The sequence below is a fragment of the Centruroides vittatus genome, unplaced genomic scaffold (genome assembly GCF_030686945.1).
Source record: "Centruroides vittatus isolate TY-2023 unplaced genomic scaffold, ASM3068694v2 contig_549, whole genome shotgun sequence".
NCBI lineage: Eukaryota > Metazoa > Arthropoda > Arachnida > Scorpiones > Buthidae > Centruroides > Centruroides vittatus.
Genome location: NW_027122325.1, coordinates 3096802 through 3119110, shown reverse-complemented (window position 1 = coordinate 3119110; position 22309 = coordinate 3096802). Strand labels below are relative to the sequence as shown.

The 22309-nt window shown below is 28.5% G+C and overlaps 1 protein-coding gene across 1 annotated transcript in view; it reads right to left on the bottom strand.

The window, feature by feature from the left end:
* LOC136978692 (rifampicin phosphotransferase-like) overlaps positions 1 to 22309 on the bottom strand; it is a 48335-nt gene that overhangs the window by 12009 nt on the left and 14017 nt on the right. Inside the window, exons 3-28 of the mRNA XM_067274456.1 lie at positions 22000 to 22256; positions 21864 to 21920; positions 21675 to 21785; positions 21469 to 21581; positions 21185 to 21240; positions 21063 to 21115; positions 20872 to 20990; positions 20622 to 20772; positions 20430 to 20491; positions 20185 to 20318; positions 19985 to 20106; positions 19436 to 19474; positions 19214 to 19341; positions 19047 to 19116; positions 17950 to 18097; positions 17732 to 17849; positions 17557 to 17657; positions 17386 to 17457; positions 17029 to 17135; positions 13855 to 13927; positions 13671 to 13772; positions 13404 to 13574; positions 9836 to 9970; positions 9669 to 9753; positions 9506 to 9594; positions 9363 to 9425 (exon numbers count right to left, since the gene is read on the bottom strand). Coding sequence (XP_067130557.1) covers positions 9363 to 9425; positions 9506 to 9594; positions 9669 to 9753; positions 9836 to 9970; positions 13404 to 13574; positions 13671 to 13772; positions 13855 to 13927; positions 17029 to 17135; positions 17386 to 17457; positions 17557 to 17657; positions 17732 to 17849; positions 17950 to 18097; positions 19047 to 19116; positions 19214 to 19341; positions 19436 to 19474; positions 19985 to 20106; positions 20185 to 20318; positions 20430 to 20491; positions 20622 to 20772; positions 20872 to 20990; positions 21063 to 21115; positions 21185 to 21240; positions 21469 to 21581; positions 21675 to 21785; positions 21864 to 21920; positions 22000 to 22256 — 2736 coding nt within the window. The remainder of the gene's footprint in view (positions 1 to 9362; positions 9426 to 9505; positions 9595 to 9668; positions 9754 to 9835; positions 9971 to 13403; positions 13575 to 13670; positions 13773 to 13854; positions 13928 to 17028; positions 17136 to 17385; positions 17458 to 17556; positions 17658 to 17731; positions 17850 to 17949; positions 18098 to 19046; positions 19117 to 19213; positions 19342 to 19435; positions 19475 to 19984; positions 20107 to 20184; positions 20319 to 20429; positions 20492 to 20621; positions 20773 to 20871; positions 20991 to 21062; positions 21116 to 21184; positions 21241 to 21468; positions 21582 to 21674; positions 21786 to 21863; positions 21921 to 21999; positions 22257 to 22309) is intronic.

Here is a 22309-nt window from a genome sequence, read left to right as displayed (position 1 = left end):
TATGAAGATTTAAGTAATAATTTTTAGAATTGTAGTTCAAATGAAATTCGGAAATTTCGTGTATTATTGATCAATAACAAATTATATATTACAATGAGTAAAATTGATTTATTCTGAACTTCATTATTGACAATTTCATTTCATACGATAGAGAATAGAATTAAGGAAATTTGAATTCATGTTTCAGTTTTATCAATATAGTCATATCACGAAATTTGTTTTCAAATGCAATTATACAATTTTCTTTATCCTGTTTGTTTAAATAGAGAATTAGATGGATCTATTTTTCTTTTCAGTTATGATTCTTTTCACCTTGTGGGCACCAAGAGGGCCTTCTTTCAGACTCAACGTGGATTTGACCAGGATCACAATAGAGTGGCCGAGTGGTGAGAGACAGGACCAGGCATATACAGTACAGTACCACGAAAAATACCGATACTGAATTTCGAATGACACGTAATGATTTATGGGAATTGAAGCAAAGAAACTTGATTTTCAACCTGTCTCATAAAACATACGAATATATAAAGATATATAAACATTTTAAGTATTAATGTATAATATTTTATCAAGTAGAATTAACGATTTTTAAAAATTATTTTGCAATTATTATCACTTTTAGAATGAAAGAATTGCAAACGGGATCCTAAACAAATAATTGCAAGTAACGAAAATAATCTAGACGTTCAGTAATTTTCATTAATACGTAACGAAGGTAGAATTTATATATTTTGTAGATTTAATAATATCGTATTATATTTTATATGGTATAAATCTGTTTAATATTTAATAATATAAATAATATATATTAATAATAAATTAAAATATAATAATATAATTTAGAAATGAATAAAAACTTCTTATTAAATTCATACATAATTATAAAATATATAGATTTTTATTTACAAAATTATATACAGTGATACCTCGGTTTTCGTCGATAATTCGTCCAAAAACAATCGACGAAAACCGAAGCAATTATTTTCACATGAATCAATGTAAATCCAATTAATTCGTTCTAGACAGTCCAAAATACATACCAATAACACATTTTATAGAGAATTAATATAGCGTTAAATACTAAAAGCAATAAGAAATTAATATAAAGAAACTAATCTAAAGGAAAACAATAGAATTGTTTGGCAAGACGACACACAGGGTAATGTCTTGTCTTGTAGAAGTTAGTTGAACATGAGCTTGTACCCTATATCGCCCCGTGGTAAAGTGTGACGTAATTGTCATGTAATAGTAGTTGTATGCGTTTATGATGGTCGTATCGCGGGGAATAATGCCTTCCGAGAGGTCAGTTTAAGGGGTAACTGGCCCCTATTCAGATGTTACAGACGTGGAGAAAACCCGGAAAACTCCACTTGACCAGCCCACGCGAACCCACGATCGAACTCCCAGTGTTCAGGGAACGGAAACGTTGGCCAGTAGTGGACCGTCGCGGGGTAATGCTCACAGAATGAGAAATAATGACACACTGAGCCGGAAAACGCGTGAGTCGCTCTTTGTTTTCGCAAAATTAGCAGCGAGGTCACTTGGGCACGCCGACGAAATCCGAGGCAATCGACGAAAACCGAAGACAACGAAAAACCAGGTATTACTGTAAATCATTCATTGTTACATTCAAACATGTAAGTTTATTATGATAATCTGCTGCGACAAAATCAGACTGACATTAAAATTTTGTCTGAAACTTACTAATTTTGCACATCTAGTCTTCATATTTTCATTAAAAATATAACTTTTGTGACATACAGTGGCGGATCAAGCAATAAAAACATTAAAAATAAATCTTTTTTAATGAATAAGCATGATATTCGTACTTTTAGTTTTGCTCTGACAGAAGATGAATTTATGCAATAGTTTTGCAAATATGAAATTATTAATCTTTCTACAGATTTATTATTATGTTCATTGCATTTCTGCAAATCTCGAAGAATGATATCAACAAAGAAATATATGTTGTGATATTAATCCGTTTTAACAAAGCGACGATAACATGTATTGAAACAATGGCTATAATATAATTTAAAGTTTTTCTACAAATTTTAACATTAAAACATGGTGGAATATTTTGTTAACTTTTCAATCTTTATTTTCTAGATAAGTTACACAGTAGAATAAAAATTTAACACTTAATTAATATTTTAATAATTTGTTTCAGTCATACCTTTGATTCTTTTATAATAAATTTGGAAATTAAAAGTTAAATTTTTATTTGTGAGATTGTCATTATCATTTAAAGCATTTTCACTTAGTTATCATGCAAATGTAAACCACTCCGCAACAATATGAAATTAGACAGCAACATTAAATACTAGATATCAACGTAACTATTAAATAAGTCTGTCAACATTTTCCAGTTACAATGAAACACTTTACTGTAAGCTTAGCAAAGTAATTTATAATAAATAACTAGCTTTTATAATTAAAGTAGCGAAATTAAAGTTAGTCTATAATATACACTGAATGAGACTTCGGCTAACTTTACTATGTATATTATTTTATATAAATAGCAGATGCTATATATAAACGATAACAATTTTCCAGAAAGAATAACATTGACACATAGGAAATTGATTTCATATTACTCTGTATTGGTAATATAACTCCCGGAAACCACTTATGTAAGATGTCTGCCTTGTTAAATCTTTTAATATATTTTTGGATACATAACCTATACAGCTTCTGATTGCGCCTAAGACATTTTTTTCCATATTAATAGATAAAATTAGCAACGATAACAGTTTTTAACGTTATACGCCCATTTTCCCCAAATTAAATACTGACCATTTATATACTGACCATTAAAGGTGTTATTACTTTCCCCGTTCTATATATAACAGTATGGCGATCAGTCAAAAATTACCCCTAGATTTTTACATTTTTTGGACTCAGGGGACCTTAAAACGTCGAGAAATGGAACAAATTCGGGGAGGTTTCTGTATGTTTGGATGTGTGCGGGGATGGCACGATTTTGTTCATCCCCTCTATGAACTTATTAACTCCTGTGTGTTTTGTCGAAAATTTCTGAAATTTTGCAGGGAGTTTGTATATTAAGAGGATTTATGCGATTAAATTTTAGTGGTTAAAGGTCAAGGAGGTGGACTAGATAGAGGGTGTCATGTGTCATATCTGGAGTGGGGGTCGGACTTAATGAAGATTTTATTCGTTATTAGCATTTACAGTGTATTTGTTAATAATAAAACTCATTTCTATTCTCAATATTAAACTGTTTGCCATTTTATAATAATTATTAATATAAAAACTTTGAAAAAGAAAATCTCATAACAGATGACATCACAACAGTTTTAATTTTTTGCCGGGAAAGTTACGCAACTTGTTGCTGGATTTATTTTTTGAATTAATAATGGTAAATTGGGACTGTAGATCTTTTTTTAAGTATCATAATGTTCTTAGTGTGTAGAGCTGTATTATAATTTAAAAACAACTGTTGTCTAGAATCTTTAATATTTAGTCCATCTTTATTAATGATCATGAAAAGATGTCGTTTCTCATTACTTATTTTATTGCACAATATTTCCTACAGAGAATCATCCTGTGTTTTGTCTTCTAGTGTGAGTGAGATATCAGGTGTTTTAATTATCGTTTTTACTCATAAAATATGTTATTACGAGTATGAAGTTGGAATGTACAGCAAAATTATTATGCTATTGCAAATTGTTTATATCTTGATTTAGAAAAAACAGTAGGTAAATCGGCCTTGTGTTGTTCATAGAAAATAAGCTGAAGATGTTTGAGCTTTGTTGATAAGTCACGAAAAATGTTTTATATAATTAATCTTGCCTATTAAAAGAATTACTTTCTTTTATTAATAATATTAACAAACTTCCATCTTGTTACTCTGTATAATCGTGATGTTCTTCCAAGAGCAACTCAATTCTACAAAAGATTTATTTTTTGAAAAGCGTGCCCAGAATTTTAACAATGTGTAGTTTCAGTATTGGGTTCTGAACGTCAATCCCCTTAAATAAAAATTTTTATCATTTTTTCTCATATCACCTTACAAAGAAACTCAGGGAATATTCTTGATGGAACAGAGTTTTTAATGTATCAAGAGAAGCATTCACTTATAATAGGCCATTAAAGATGATGGGACAGTATCAACTGAGGATGTGGCAATTATCTTCAGTGACAGGAAAGCACGGAAACTTTTAAAGAGACAAAAATTCAGAAAGGTTACCAAAAATTATTATAACCAGAAACATAAATGTATACAGTAAGCAGCATTATGTGCTATTTTGTCGTTACTTTCTCTTTCATCCTTGTATCTCTTTGGCTTTTTGTAACATAATGACTGGTCCTGTGCCTACATAGAGTATTTAAGATCATGCGTATTCTTTCTTGGTAGAATATACTATTTATCGTGATTCTGAAATACGATAGTCACTTTTTAAAACAATAATTTTCAAAATAAAATTTAGCATAATTTTTGTCTTATGTGGTTATAACACAGTCGGATTATAATTCTTATACCTTTTGCATTTTTCGTTTCTATAACTGTTTGACATTGTAAAAGTTAAATTTTTGTATTCAATCTTTTCAATTTAAATTTATTCACATATTTTCGCTTTAAATTGGCATTATTTTATTTATTATTCATTTGCAATACTAAAATATTTATTTGCAAAATTCCTGAAAACATTTTATAGATGTTACTCGAAAGAAAACATTTTATAAAAGAAAATCGAATGATTTTTCAGAACTTGCTTAGCAACAAATAAATAGAATAAAATAAAAAATAATAATAATGATACTTTTCTGTATTTTTTTCAATTAATTGATTAATTCAAGAAATTAAATTACCTACAGCCATAGAAATTCTGTAAAAATTCTAAAAGAAAAATAAAACAATCAAAATGTAAAAGTATAAGAAAGAATTGTGTTATTAAGGAACAAAAGTGAATCGATTCTAAGTCCACTGAGGTTTTCCTAGTATTTATTTTCAGACCAAACGGAACATTTTCTAATAAAAATGACTTTTTTATAAAGAAAACTACTCGAAAACTTACATTTGAAATAATGAAGATTATCGATCCAAGAATGAACCAGAATTAAGTATCGATATCGATCAGATCAATTAAGAATGGTTATTTTGCCTAATACTTTTGTTATATTAGAATAAAAAAAAAAAAAAAAATAGAATTAATTAATGTAGTAAACATATTTCTATTTCAAGAACATTCATGTAACTGTATTTGTTATAGAACTGAAACAAGAGCAGTCATCGATAATGCAAACAATGAACCGATACTTTATGAGTTTCCGATAGTATATTTATAGCATTAACTGGGTAAAAATACAACCGCCGTATAAAACATAATTATTTTTGTAAATTTTCGTTGAAATAAAAAATTTGTTTAAATGGTTTGTTTTTAAAGGAAATAGCTTTAAAAATTCATTTAACACTGAAACTAATAACATAATTCTAATATGCAATTTTGCTGATTTGGCAATTGTCAACACGGAAATTAATGACTTAAAGTTTACCACACTTTCTCAGACTGATTAATTTTCATATCTATTTTTAATACACTCATATGAATAAAGGTTTAAATGATAAAACGAAAAAAATTATATTAAAAATATCTTTTAAATTTGCTAATTCTAAAAATAAAAAAGGACTTTTTATTTGTTAAATTACCAATACTTAAATTAAATTTAGTGGCGTTTATACTTTCAATAAATTAATTATTATAATCATAATATCGTGAATATTTGGATATAATAACACCGGAATACTCTGGGGACATTAAGTCGTTAATAATGATTTTCCTATCAGTTAATTTCACATAGATATAATTTTAGAATTCCATCCGATTTAGCTATTTAAATAAATATAGTAAGATAATATTATTTCTTCGTAAAATAAAATTAATCCAGCAAACATCTGTGTTTTTTTTCACAATTAGAAATTAATTCCTAATGATAGTGATTAGCCCTTTATTGATTTTTAACTTGTAATTATGTATTTCCAATTTAAATACATTTATACATGTGAAAATAAACAGGTAAATAAGAAATATGATAAAAATAATTATTACATTTATATATACAATTATATGTACAGTGAAAACTGCTTAGGCGACCACCTGCATTCCACGGGCACCTGTCAAAACGGGCAAAAATTTCTGGCACGGAATAGTTTATACATAGAGTCTTCGTATAAGTTACCCGTATTAAACGACCACCTGTGTAACGCGACCGCGGGCATCGATTTTTTGTCCGAAACAACATACAACAACTGTAATAAGCGACCACTTCCGCGAATATATCTGGTCTAAACTATTGTTCGAACCCATCTCAACAACGTTTCCCCCTCCTAATATAATGAATTAGTCTAAACTCTTGTTCGAACCCACCTAGGGCACTTCTCCCACTCTTCAAATTAGGTACAAGTGTTAATGAATTAGTCTAGCAACAAAGGAAATTCATTTCAGTTTGTTCGAAATTGTCCGAAAAACGAAAGAAATGCAAAGTGCTGTCGTTAGAAAATCGTGTTAAAATTATCAGAGAAAGTGAAAATGGTTTATCACAACGGCAATTTAGCTGCGAAGTTTAACTGTGGGAAAACGAAATTTATTTTACCGTAGACCTACAATATTTTCCTTAGGGATATAAAATACTGTACACGATACAGTTAATCGGCTGTCTCATCGTTTGATAAAATGTAATTAATTAATTTTTTTTTTACGCTTATATACAGTACATGTGCGATAAATCGTTTCTGTATCAACCTACTTTATTTCCACGATATTTTTAGAAAAATAATATCCAAGAAATTTTCGCACGCAAAATATTCAAAATACAATAAACGCATTAACGCAAAAATCAGTTGTACAGTACATGCGACCTTCCTTTTTCGATTCCGCCATTGTTCAATGACAATGTAATGAAATCGTATTATGAGAAAAAATAATAAAATCATTTTATTATTAATTAATAATTTTTCTTATTGTACTTAATAAAATATTAAATATTTTAAAAAAATACAGTATTCTTAAAGTTAAAATAAGATTAAACTAACGAAAACCAAAACCAAAGTGAAGGAGAGATACAAAGCGCTTGTATATCGATGACGAAATACACGTAACTAAGGAGGGAACGAAAAAAACCAAGTTGAATTAATTAAATCGGAAAAAAAGAAAGTGTGCATTATAATCGAGAAAATGAAAGTATTGTATTAATCTGTCTTATAAAATCACGACGACTCCTGTAAATCGAGTTATCCGATAAGAATAAAATACAGTAGGCCTACCAATGTAGCTCTATCGTTGAAAAAATTCGCTTATTTTTGCTCACCTCGAGTTTTACTTAGTTGAAATGGCTAAAAAGTGTGCAAAATACGGTATTACAGCACCATCTGTATTGGACGACCACTTGTCTAAAAGACCACTTTTTGAAGGAACCGTGAGTGGTCGCTATAGACAGGTTTTACTATATATATATACACACTCATTTCCAAAAAACAGCTATAATCATCTAATCCATAAAAGAAGTAAACAAATAAATAAAATAAATAGCGGAAAATTTTATATGGATCTTCCCAGAGTATAAAAATACCCAGGATATAGTCGAATGTTCCATTAAAAAGCATAAATTCGTGAAAAACATGCCGCTTTCATAAATACAGCAGTAGCGTGGTAATGCTTTTGTTGCAATCTAACTAGTTCCACTACCGTAAGAAGATGCTAAGGTTTTAAAACTCCATACGAGAGTTTTCCGAGATGCTATGGACGTAGATTTCATTTTAATGGAGATAATGTCTGCGAACATATGATCGCACTCGTCAATGAGTCATTTCACATTGAAGTTATTCGTCGCATGAAATGGCCAACAATATCTCCAGACCTACTGTAAATCTCACAGATAGAAAGCTCTAGAAAGACGAGTTGCATTCTGTCAAACTCCACCAAAAACACACAAGAAGCTTCAAAATGCTTTGTTCAAGAATAGATTTTACTCTGGCAGAGCTGATAAACAATGTTACATCCAGCATGAGCAATTGCCTTGAAGCGTGTATACGTGCAAGACGCAATCACGTGCTATATTTACCATTCTCTGCGCGTAAAGTTTACGAAAATGCTTAGTACCTTTTCTTGTTCGCTGTTGTCTTGTGCAATGTGTTCGCTTGTGTATTAAGTTTCACGCTGTTCTGATTAATAGTTCCTGAGACATAGACCAAATGAATGGTTCTGACAATTTCATTTAAATTGGTAAATACTATTTTGGACTTACATTAGTATTTAAAGCTTCTCACTAGTAATTTACATGGTATTATATTATTTTCAATATTAATGAAAATCATAATTAATTCAGATGAATTTTATTACATAATAATTATAATTATCATCACAACGTCTCTTTAATGGGATTATAAATGTAAACATAAGCCTGCTGGCGAGTTTCGCTATAGAAAATTTAACAGCAAAAATATAAAAAGCTAGTAGAGGTAATTTATAACTTGTTCGTAGATTAAATTTTTTAAAACCATTAGTTGAATTAGATGAGATTTATCGTTGAATTTTTTAGTGAACAAAGAAACTTTTGTATTTTGATTATTTTATTAATACACGACGCTATTTTTCTTTCGATTAATTCATTATTTAATAGCAAAGTAAAATTTTATTTAAAGGTACAGTACGTCAATAGAAATTCAATTTGAAATATTCTATTTAGATCACGTTTATTTAAAACGAATTCTTTCAATTCCGGTAAGATTAAATTAAAACTAGATTTTATAATATTAATTTATTTTTTATTTTGAATTTCATAATTTATAATAAACACTCGTAATGTATAATGTTTATTGTACTGTACATTAAAGAACAATGCAATAAAATTATTCCCATTAACTGTTTTCGTTATTGCAATTTTAAATTAAATATATTAATATTAGTTATTACTAATTTCAAGCCTTTCAGAGATCGAGAGAGTTGCGGACTACTTACCTTTTGAAGACTCAGTTGATTAAAATAAACGAAAAAACATTTAAAAAAAACTGCATTATATCTTTTGAATGATAAAAATGACAAAAATAAAACTCGTTAAATTAACACGCAAGAATACAATGGATGAATAATTTGTAACAAATGTTTTTCAGGCTTCTGTAAATGAAACCATGACTAAACGGTCTTACCCTTAATGGTCTATACATGCAATGGAGCTTAAATTATGGTGCTATGTAATTTATAATTTTTACAATTAAAAATGTCTCCTTTTAGAATGTTTATCGTAAAATTTGCTAATACTAAATTTTATAGATCATATTTTAAATATGCTAAAATTCTGTATAAAAATTTTAATCTTAATAGAAAAATTATTTTATAAAATACCTTTGGACTCATTTTCAAAAAAATTTCTCTCGCTCCATTCTCTTTTATTTCATTGGCTAGATTCTAAAGATAAAATTCGATTCATCAGTTGTTATCAAATAGTACAGGTGACACAAATAAATACCATTTTCATTAAAACTTACTTTTAGAGCGTTTGGGACATCCATACTTTCTACGTTTTCACAATTAGATATAAGTTTAGAAAAATCGGAAAATAGTTTTTCATTAGTTTCTGAAATACATACAATATGTAATTAGAAATCTTAACACTACTATATTAAAAAAATCTCTTCATTTAATATTCACCTCCTTGGATTTTTGTCAAAGCCGTCAAAATGAAAGAATTCAATATAGATGAAACAGATGAACAAATCGTATGTAAATTACTGGTCTAATAAAATATTTTAAGATTTAAAATAATTTAGTGGAAAAATCTACATTATTTTCTGTTTATGTTAACGAACGTTTCTTACTTCAGAATACAATGGGATCCTCTGAGATATGACTGAGTAAAGTTGATGGGAAGAAGTAAAAATATCAGTTGGTAGATATTTATTTTTCATTTCTTCTTTGGTAATTTTCAATTTACTTTCAATTGATAAATTTTCCTATTAATAAGAGATAGGCTTAAAATCGAAAATTGTTAATGTAACCCTTGGTGCCAAGATGCGGCTCGTCTCTGATTCCAGCAAGGAAACAGTGGGACGCACGTTCTAACCTAATCTAATCTATTCTAATAAATTACCATAATTATTAGCAACCGAATTATTAGAATAGGTTAGATTAGGTTAGAACGTGCGTCCCACTGTTTTCTTGCTGGAATCAGAGACGAGCCGCCATCATGGCACCAAGGGTTACATTAACCTCGAAAATATTGTCATTTGTAGCAACTGAATGAATCTACGATCTTTCTCATTAAGCAAAAACAATTCTTGAAACTTTCCCAATAATAAAAACAAATGATCATTTTTACCCGAATAATTATGCAAAAGAGAGATCAAAATAATACTTTTTAACGGCACGATTAGTTGCAAGTTGGATTAATATAAGGCTTGCATAAAGTTAGAGATGAATTTTATATAATGCTTGCAATGATAAAAGATTAGATTAAAAATTATGTTGACGTTTTGTGTTTTGAATAAAAAAAGTTTTGAATTACAGTTATTAATAACAATTAGGCCGCGACTCCACTAGCCGTAAAAGGGCCGTAAAACCCCTCACCGTAAAAGCTTTTAATCACGTGACCATGATATTTTACTCCTGAGCAGGTCGTAAAATATCATGGTCACGTGATTAAAAGCTTTTACGGTGAGGGGTTTTACGGCCCTTTTACGGCTAGTGGAGTCGCGGCCTTAGTGATGAAAAATTATCAATAGGCTACGGTAGTCGGTAGTTTACATTTTAAAAATTCTTTCATACAAATTTGTATTAACAAACGAAATGTAACATCTAAACTTAAGTCAATAAATTTATTATAATCTTCCATTTTAAGAATTGCTTAAAAATTGTATCTGGTATCTATGTTTTGTTAATTGTTTAATAGTATATTTCAACATTACATATATTAAAATGAAATAATGTACAGTTTATAAGAAAATTTTACGCAAAGTTAATAATATTCTCTATTAAAGAATGAAATAATAAAAATATTGTAAATTATCATTTTTTTAAATGAGGTTTATATAAAAATTTAATATTTTTATGTATTTTTGTTACAGTCGTATAAACGTATAAATATGCTACCGGTATATGTTGATTAATACAATCTTTGACATAATAAAAATTGTGAACCCAGATAGAAATATCTGATTACTGCAAAAGTCAGAATATAGCTATGTCTCAGACAAGTATGCAAATGAGTAATCATTTGCATACTTGTTACAGTTGAACTGCAACTGTACGCCAGATATTGCCAGCAGAGTGTCTTAAATTAGCTATCCCGGTATGGCATAAAAATAGTTCGAAGAAGCTCACTGCGTTTGGTTTTTTCAATGTGCCTGTTGTTGGAGATTCTTGGATACTAGGTGTAGTAGTGTCACAGTGTGGCAACATTCTCCCCACAGTAGTGTCTCTTGGACTGGCAGCACTGTTTCTTGCTGCATTTGAATTTATAACAGTCGTGCGTTTTAGACACAAATAAACCTTTTGTTAAGGTAACGTCTTTGAATCTTTATACTACACTAGGCATGCTTGTATGTTGCATTCGAAGCATTCGAGCAATTGACTGAGTTTGAGAAAAATTGCATCATTGGGATTTGAAAAACAGAGTAATCGTTTCGCCGAATTGGCAGTCATCTTGGACGATCAGACTTTACTGTGAGAAATTGCTGGCGACGGCAGCAGCAGCAGCATATGTGGCAGAGACATGAATATTCTGGAAAGTCTCTGATTGACAGACACACTATCTTGAGAGAAGATCGCTTAATAGCAAGGTAAGTGCAATCGAATTCAACAGTCTTTCTCTCTATTATTCAAAGACAAATAACATGTTTTGAGAAGCGATTTAGAGACTGGATTACATTCGCGATGCTCCTTATGACTACTATTATTAACGCACTAACGAAGGCTGCTTCTATCTTTACATTAAAACAGAGCGTCCTCTGAATGGCGGCGCATTATCTTTAGTAACGAATAACGTTTCATCACTAAATTTAACGCACCGCCATTCATACAGTATAATGGGTTGTCTGGATACAGCTGGCCATCGTATTCGAATACGGAGAAGTGGGATACACCAAAATCCCAACTTTATTGTTGAGCGTTACATTGCTAAAGCTGGTGATGTCTTGGCGTGGAAGCATTTCCTACGGCAGTCGTTATAAATAATGATTGATCGACATGTTTAGGTGGTCCTACGACCAGATAGATGTGCTGCCTTGCATGATACGTCTATAATGAGTCATTTTTCAACAGGATAATGCTGGCCCACACAACTCGAATTCCTTAGTAGTGCCTCTATAATGTTGACACTCTTCCTTGGTGCGCCCGGGGTCCAGATTTCATAATGTAAATCTACTTTTATTTATCAAGTATTTTTTACACATTTTCGTATACTGAATTTCATTTATCTCATATCTTCGTTAGAACATCACCAGTTTGTTTATTTACAGTATGATACTCTGAACTGTTTTAATTATCATGTTTATTACATATATCATGTACTGCATCATTTTTATTTTAGTATCTTTTAATATTTAATGTTTACAAGTATGATCTAAGATTGTGTTCATCTACATGCATAAGAAAATATATTTTTGAGAAAAAACATCAAAAACTTACAAATTTTTCTCCATATTGTTCATAACTAAATTTTTAATAAGTTAAATAACTATTTGTATTTATTATATCAAAGAAGTCTACAAATATCGCTTCGAAATTTCATTTATTTATATCTCCAGCTGTAATTTTTTTCATTGCTGATAACAAATATGTACTGTATATCGCAAAGCAAATCTATCAAAATCATTTTGTGATAAGTGTTTTGTATGAAACAGTTGTTTTGATTGAAATTTTTCTGTTACATGTTAAACATTGCTCTTAAAGAGAGACAGATAAACTGATTGACTGACTTAATCTATTTCAATGTTGAACCAATAACAAAAAAGTTAACATCAAAAGTAAATGAATTTCGAATTGAATTTCATGTACAGTACATAAGCTTATAAGGGAATGCATGATTCTGCGAGGATTAGTACTTTAGATAATTTCATATTTGATTACTAATAGCTTAATCTTAAAGAAATAAGAAATTATTAGGAAAAAAATGAAATTTATGAGACTGTCTAAAAGAAATGCTCGATGATCTTCGTTATTGTTCGAACGGCTAAGTTTTAAATGCAACAAATAATAGAGAAATTCTACAATTTGAGTAGATCTATATTTTCTTTTAGTCTTTTAATAGCGAGCAATTGTCTAGTTTAGTTAAGTTCTCAAAATTATGTTAAATCTATTAGAAAGTTTATTCTTTGTGCTTATTGGAAACGATCGCAGAATCATTTCACTGAAGATTTTAATAAGATTTTTAAAAAATTAATCTGTTACCCAAAAAATACTGATGAGTTCCAGTATATTTTTCAGCTTGGAAGTTGTTCCGTATCGATGAATTGCAAAAGACTGTAGCTCTTTATGATTATCCACTATTCTTCCAAAAAGAGATAATTCCAAACCGAAACTATCCTCACTAGCTTCGTCACTACATTTTCTCATAACCACCTAAATTATCGTTTATTCATTGATTAGATTTATATTAATTTAAAATACGGATTTAATTATATTATTATATAATTCGAAAAAAAGAAGAAAACTTACATCGATAATTGATATAAAACAATGATTAAAGTTTGTTGGAAGGGCATAATTTGATTCAGGGATATATACATTATACGAAAATTTTTCTTTAAACATTTCTGCCTTGAGAGGTTGACAATTATTAAAGTGTTAATTAATGAGAAAAAATATAAATTGGGGCCTTTTAATAGCCAAAGAAAGTTACCTGGAATCCTAGATCGAGTGATTTAATTACTGTCGATATGGAAAGGGGAGATAATGCATTGGGCATGACTTCTCTAATAATAATATGTAAAGTACACAATAAAGAAAATTTTTTTATAGAAATAAGATATATCATAAATACATTTTAAGTTATTAATTTAATATTCTGAGATTTTAATTAAAATACAACAGAACTCAAAACTACACAATCATCATTTTGAAATAAACGTTTGTTACTGATTATGGTAGATCATGAATGGAAAATCACTGTTGCATTTGACAATAAATATAAAAGATATTTTATATATAAAGTATAATAGGATTTTAATATTTATTGATGAAATAAAAGATACTATATAATATTTAATTATTACATTCGCGTAAGACATATTTTTAGATAACCATGGCTCTTTTCTAACATATTTCCACAAAGCAAGAATCATCTATATCATAATAGATTTTTGTAAATAGTCAAACATTTTTCAGTTATTTCAGTTACTAAGCTAGCTGAAACAGATTCTTATGCAAGAAATCTAAGAATTTGTCATAACCACTCCAAAAGAAATTTTTAATCAGAATTTTAAAAATACAGCTTTCTACAAGCCCCAGAACGTGTGTTAATTTAAAAGTGAGTGTTACGACAGTTGAAAGTCGACTGAATATAAATTAACGCCACAGTTTGCCGAGAGATGTATATTTTCACAAAAACAATGAAAAGTCTGCTTCTTTTAGGAGCAGATTAAAGCAATATATGAATAGGTTGATGAAATAATGGAACGATTATATTTTAATCTCTTCCATACAGATGAACAATGTCTGTAATTATGACAAAGAGAACAGCTTTATCTACATTATATAACAGAACAGAAATAACTCTCCAAGAAAATTCTACCTTCTCGATAGATGAATATTATGGATCTTTCAATTTGTGATAAGTTTTGAAAATAGTGAAACCTATTAGAATATACTGGAGTAATGATGAAGAACCAATTCCAATATGAATATAATTTCGTTATTCAAGATGATTATTCAAGTTTAATAATCAATCATACGAATATGATTGATTATTAAACTTTTTAAAATATTACTTGATATTCTTTTTTAAACGCTTTTATTTAATTTGCTTTATATAATGTCCTCAAATTTCATCTAATTAAGATAGAGGGCTGAAACTGTCAGAGCATTCAGGACATCCTTAAGTCCAATACCAATATATCATGATGTTTTAGAGAGTGGACTCCACCCACGATTCTCTCCCCTCTGAAACCCGATAAACATATCCAATTGTAGAATTTAATTAGATTTATGTAAAATTCATTAATTCACCCACAAAAACAACCATATGTATCATCTAATTAATGCTAATTTAATTCTACATTTGGTTAAGTTTATGGGGTTTCAGAATAGAGAGGATGGTGTGTGGGGCTACCCCTAACAGATCATTGTTATCGGACTTAGAAGGCTGAAATTTTCAGGATATACCTATCTTAATTAGGAGTGGATGAAATTTAACCTTTGAGTCTTAACGACAATCGGTGGATCGCAAAGAAAAATCAGAATCGTTTTTTTTTCTTATTTTCGTTTTTAGAAACGAGATTTATTCGAGTAATCTATATTTATCGACAGAATTAATAAATTTAAATTTTACGTAATATGATTAATTAATTGTTACAATTACATGGTGAAGTTTGTGAATGTGTTTAAGTTTTAACGAATAAATGATTATTTTTAAATGAAAGTAAAGCTACGTGCTTTAATTTTGATATTAAATTATATACGGTTGATAATTTTTATAATATAGTAACTTAATTCTTTCATTTAAAGAATAAATTTAATTTTAATTATATAACAAACAAACTTTTTTACTTATGTTTTTTTTTCACGTGTAATTGTGAAGTTGTAACAATTCGTAAAGAATTTATCTAAGGCTTATTGATCTGGTTGAATCGGCAATTTTTTTTTAAATTTCCAATTTATTCAAATTTCTGTATTTAATTAGATATAAAAATATCGATTTTTCACATTGATATTTAAATTCTTTCAAAATCTTCTAGCATTAGTTAATATTAAACAGATAAAAATACATAAGCTAAAAGCCTAAAATAAAGTTAAACTTATGAGTACACAGAATGAACCATGGTTTAAAAAAGCTAATGTATTAGTTAAATTATGACAGTTCTAATTGACTAGTGAAGCAATATATAACGATAACTAACTCATTACATATTTGTTAACTTGACAAAAATAGTCGCAATTGGTTGATTTTTCCGTCTCAATGACTTAAACATGACATTGCAGTTTGTAGTCATTCAGCGAACGTTTGTCATGCAAACGAGTTCAAAGAGAGAGAACTCAATATTACGAGCGATTCGCTCACAACGTGCGTTGAAGTGAATGAACTCGTTTTGCAAACGAGAATGCTTTGAATTCAGCATCACCCTAAGAATTAACCACGCATTTTATCTGCTTCATTTCGATGTTATGCTACAATTTTCAAAACTCGAAGAATTCTGATAAAATATTAAACTATTCTTATCTACAATAAAAGCGGAAGAAAAACTTATATTCAATTATGTATTTTCTGACACTTTCATGTATTTCAGAATCTTCGGTGGAAGTCGGATATCTTATTTTTGTATAATCCGATTTAATAAATATTGCCAAAAGAATATATTTAGTTCAGTATTGTAAATTACAGTTTTGCTTTACATTCCTTTAGGTTAATGTTACCTATGGTTCCAAGATGGCGGCTCGTCTCGATTCCAGCAGAGGGAAACAGTGGGGACGCACGTTCTAACCTAACCTAACCTATTCTAATAATTTTGTTGGTAATAATTATGGTAATTTATTAGAATAGTAGGTTAGGTTAGAACGTGCGTCCCCACTGTTTTCCCTTCTTCCATTTGCTGGAATCAGAGACGAGCCGCCATCTTGGAACCATAGGTAACATTAACCTTTCTTTGTACTGTATAAATAAGATTAAAAACAAAATATTTATAGCTAATACAAAATAAAATTCTTCAAATTTTATGAGCTTTAGTTACAAATAATTAAATATTTTGAGTACTGCTGTATTTATAAAAAACATGAAAATTTGATTTAAAAAATTAATTGGTAAGTATTTATAATTATTAATATATAGTTATAAATTATAAAAGAGTAATAGTGTATTTACCCAACATTAGCTTTAGTTATATATTCATTATCAGTCAAATGACCTGAATCCAGTTCGTGAGTTATCTCAAATTCTGTCTCTAGGTCTTGAGTGGTAATAGGTCTTGCCTAAATAATTAATTGAAATTTTTAAATTTTGATTTAATTGATTTTTATTTATAAAAACTTGATAATGAATTAAACAAACTTCATGATTAAATGAAAAAAAAAAACAAATATTTTCTTTAGTAAAAATATAATTTTTAAAAAGAATGTTAAAATAGCAATGGAAGTATATGACAAATTAAAAATATGGAAAACATATCGCTAATCATTCAAAATATAGAATAAATGCAAAACAATTTATTCTTGGTAATACCTGCAAAAGATAAATTTGATTATTCACAATCGCCCATTCAATATCTCTCGGGTTTCCAAAGCATTGTTCAATCTGATAAAAAGCGAAAAACGCCGTTAAATAATTTCATCTCTAAAAATTGGTCTTACAAAACATTTTTTTCTTGAAATCATTTAATAGAGTTTAACCTACTAAAATAGAAACATGTCCTATTCTTAATGAATCTTCAGGTTGTAGGCAGCATAACTTTGCTTGCTCTTCTGTAACATTTTCAGTTATTGTACCTCCTCCACCTAAATTAAAAAAAAAAAAAACATTATTTTTATGTTTTCAATTGTACAATACGTTTTATTTAGAACGAATGTACCTGACATCTGAATTTTTATACGTTTTTCTCCAATTGTCTGAGACTTGATGAATAATGTATTATCAAAGTTTCTTTCTAGTATAACTGTATCGGGTTCGCTGGAAGCCGATACCACAGACTTAAATGGAATAAACGTTTTTTTTTTCTAAATATTAATATTTACAAGAGAGAAAAAATTGATTAAATAAATCAGCTGATATACTTAAATCAATAAATACCTCTCCTAAACCATAATTAGCTGTAATGGTGATACATGCTGGATTTCCTGTTACAGGATCACAGGTAAATGCAACACCTGCAATTTGAGCAGGTACCATTTCTTGTACTACTACAGCCATATTACTGTCTAAAATTTGGCCCATTTGTCTATGGCAAAAAATATCAATTATTTAATTACGATTGTCATAATTATTTTAAAAATGCTTCAACTTACACTTTAATTTTAAGTTATATTTACAAAATTAATTTTCGAATTAAATAAAAAGTGTAATATAAAATAAATACCAGACGTATGTTGATGTATGGGCCCTTTGCGACCCTTTATTGGATCTTACAGTATAACATAGTCTTGGGATGCATTTCAAGATTCTGGGATTGGCTGAGGAGGGAATAAAAGTCCCGAAATGCATTCCAAGACCATATTATACAGTAAGATCCAATAAAGGGTCACAAAGGGCCCATACATCAACATACGTCTGGTATTTATTTTATATTATACTTTTTATTTAATTCGAAAATTAATTTTGTAAATATAACTTAGAAGTTTGTACAGTCAATATGAAGTGTCACGAAGGGCCTATATGTCTGGTCTATATATACCGTCTGGTGTATGTTTTACGCATGAACTAGTACAGTATATTTAAAACATTAAATTACAAATAAATGCAATTTATGTCGCTCGATTACGCCATCCATAATATATATGTAATATAAATTATTATTTTTACTATGTAAATATTTCTACAGCACAACTTTTTATGTGGTTTCAAATTTATTTAATTCATTTACCTTTTATAATTTACAGCAACGTACGAAAATTGAGAACTCCAACACTTAACCACATGATGAAATATCTAAAAATATATTCTTTATGGTCTTTAGATGCTTATAACAATAAATATTACTTTTTATAATAGAATAAAAATTTACTCATTGCAAAATTATGAGATAAGAGACGTAAATAAATTATCCAGAAACGTATAAATTTAAATAACGTTAGTTCAGTCTGAAGTAGATTGGTGTATATTGCAGCAATAACTTTTAAAATAACGACTGCCATCGTATTCAAGAGAATTCTTTAGAGATAAACTCTTACCTGATCAATGGAACTGATGCCAAGATATGTATCCATTGGCCTGCTGCGGAAGTCTCTAAGCTATCTTCTCCTGAATCAGTCAATTAATTTTATTTATTATAATTTATGATGATTTAGTATCTTTAAATTAAAACCAAGATTTTAAATTTAGTTCTTTTCGTAATTACCAGAAGCCGAAGAGCGCACTGCAAATGGTACATTCTGAAATTCTTCAGAAAATAATTCTTCCAGTTTATATTTAATCGCTTGTTTGATATTTTCAGAAAGAGTCGTCTTAGAAAACTCATCAGTTAATCTTAAAATATTACAATAATATACATTTAAAATTTATTTACTAAAATCAAAATATTATAAATAAGTTAAATTATGTTTACGATTAAGTTACTTACTCTTTGCATATTTCTTCTAACTTTTTAGGATTTCTACAACTGTTAAAATATTATTATTAAGATGTTGTCATAATAAAACATTATAATATCAATATTATATTAAACAATTTAGGTTTGAAGTATTGCACATTTTATAGACTAAAATACAGTAGTGATAGGTCATGAGTCGATAAATTTACTTTTATCTCAATAACATTTGCTAGAAACTAATTATTTTATCTGGAACAGATACTTCAACAGTCGGAAGCAAATGAAAATCGCTCGTAAATTTAATTGAGTACATTTTTAATGAATTAATTACAAATGAAAACACTACTGGTTATAAATAATAAATTCACTTTTATAATTAAATTTTGTTACTGAAAAATATAATTAATGTTTGCGTATATATTCTAATATATCTTAATCTACTTAGGAATGTGGATAACAATAAACAACAGATTTTATATTTTTCTTCTTATTTCCAATATTATTTGCATAACATATTAGAGTCACAATTTACTTATTTAAAGTAAATAATTTGACTATTAACAATTTTAAAACTCATACTTGTATAGAGATGCAATTTTTGATGATAAATTATGGCTTTTAATGTGATGTTTATAAGCAGTAGTAGTAATAACTATCCCTTTCGGTACAAGAAATTTATCTTTTATATTAGAATGGAGTGCCTGCAACAAAGTCATATAGCGTTGTAATAATACAGATAAATGATAAAAAAGTAATAACAATACATAAATAAAACTTACGCCTTTCTGTATACTTAATAATTTACAAAGCATAGCCAAAGAAGACCCTTTTCCACCAGAAATTCTGTCATCTCGACATATTTTCTCATTGATATCCACAACAAAAGGTATTTCCTGATCTAATTTTACTAAATCTAGAAAAATAAAATTTAATTATTTAATTAATCATTTTATTTTTGAATATAACTAATTATAAATTAATTATTATTAAAATAAAAAAGGAAATTTAATTAAAATTGAATTACCATTCTCGCGAAGTAAACAAGGATATATATGACTCAACGGTTGTGGCATCTCAGTTTCATTTCTATAAAAAAATAAAACTGATTTTATTTTCCTTTAATATTTTTCTTTCGATTTAAATATTTAAGTCATAAAGAAACAGCTTACTGTTTAATATATAAAAGAAAAAATATATTTTGATTTGAATTAATTACCTGACTCCGAATTCGATATATCCTTTCCCTTCCGTTTCTTCTAAAGTATAATTTGCGAGCCGTATACAGCTTTTAATTTCTCCATTTCCTCCATAAAACACTTCACTGTTTTCACTTAATTGTTTACAGTCGACTAGATAGCATTTTCCCGCTGAAATATTAAGAAAACACATTTTTTTCCAAACATATTTACTAAATTAAATCGAATTTGATCAAATATAAACGAAAATAATATTTCAATGTAACAAACCAGCTCGGAATATCAATTTGCGCTGAATATTATTCTCTCCCTTTGAAGTAATACCAAAATAACAAGACTCTATAGGATGTTTGAATCGATTAGGTCGAATTACATAACCGTACTTCAAACTGCAAGATATTAAAGAAAATATCACGAATAGAATAAAATTCAAGTGAAAAAATATTATTTTGTTTTCTTACTTTGTAAATGTTCCAGGACTGTTTAACTTCCCTAAATTAAACATCGTTCCATCCTAAATATAAATAATTTTTATTAAAGAATCCTAGAACGGGTTTAAGGTCTTAGAAATATCAAAAATTACCTTGAAATAACCATATATTTTAACATAATCCCCGATTTGGTTCCATTCCAAAACTCCTGCAAACAAAACGAGTAAGTGATTTGCATTACACTTACACTAGAGTAATTTAAGTCGAAATTTAATCTTTAATAAATTCGATTTACATTACATTTATAGCTTTTTAGCAGGAGGAAATGAAACCTGATAGAAATTTGCATTTCAAGTAGGATTAAATCCCTTAGTGCTAAATGTATAAAAGTAGCAATAATAAGAGTTTGTACAGTGATAAAGGGAAAAAATAATACCTCGGTTTCTGAGACGTGGACCCCAAAGATGCATTTCTTCTTCATTGTTATCTATAGAAATTGTTCCGATATAATTTCCCCATTGCTCGTAATTGTTAAATATGTTTTTAAATCTGAAAAATTAGTAAAAATTCCGTTTTGTTATTGACTTATGATTGTTATTTATACTTATAAAAATCATGGCTAATTGAAAAATAATGTCTTACTTGTTTAAATTACTGTAAGGAAATAGCGAAAAATTTTGACACATTGATTCTGATAATAAGGAGGAATTAAAATCGGTTTGAAAGTCGTGAGAGATGCTGATTGACAACCATCTAAAAAATTTAAAGAGAAGACACATTAAACTTAATTTCTGAAGATAATCAATACATTGATTACTTTCGGAAACTTACAAGAAAGAAAACTTTACATGAATCATTTCTTCTTGCGTTTTATCAGTGTTCATTTTTCTAAAATGTTAATTGAAATGTTAAAAAGAAAATTAATTATAAAGAATGTTGCATTAATTAACAGAAATTCATGAAATACTTAAGAAATCCATTGTAGCTAATTCTCCATTTTCTTAAAGGAGATAAACATTTAATTTTTAAACCACAAGAACTAAACTCATTTGCATCGGAACTGAAGGCTCGACTATCCGGAAGAAAAGGTAGCTGAAAGCTACCTTTGCCATTTAGATGTAGATAAAGAAATACTTCTGTTTTAAAATCACTTTTCCTAACGAGTCGTAATATTAGACTGTCTCCTTTAAAATTAAATCCGCTCATAGACACTTCATCTGTTAACTGTAATTTAAGTAAAAGAGAAAAAATATATATCATTAAACATTTACTCTAAG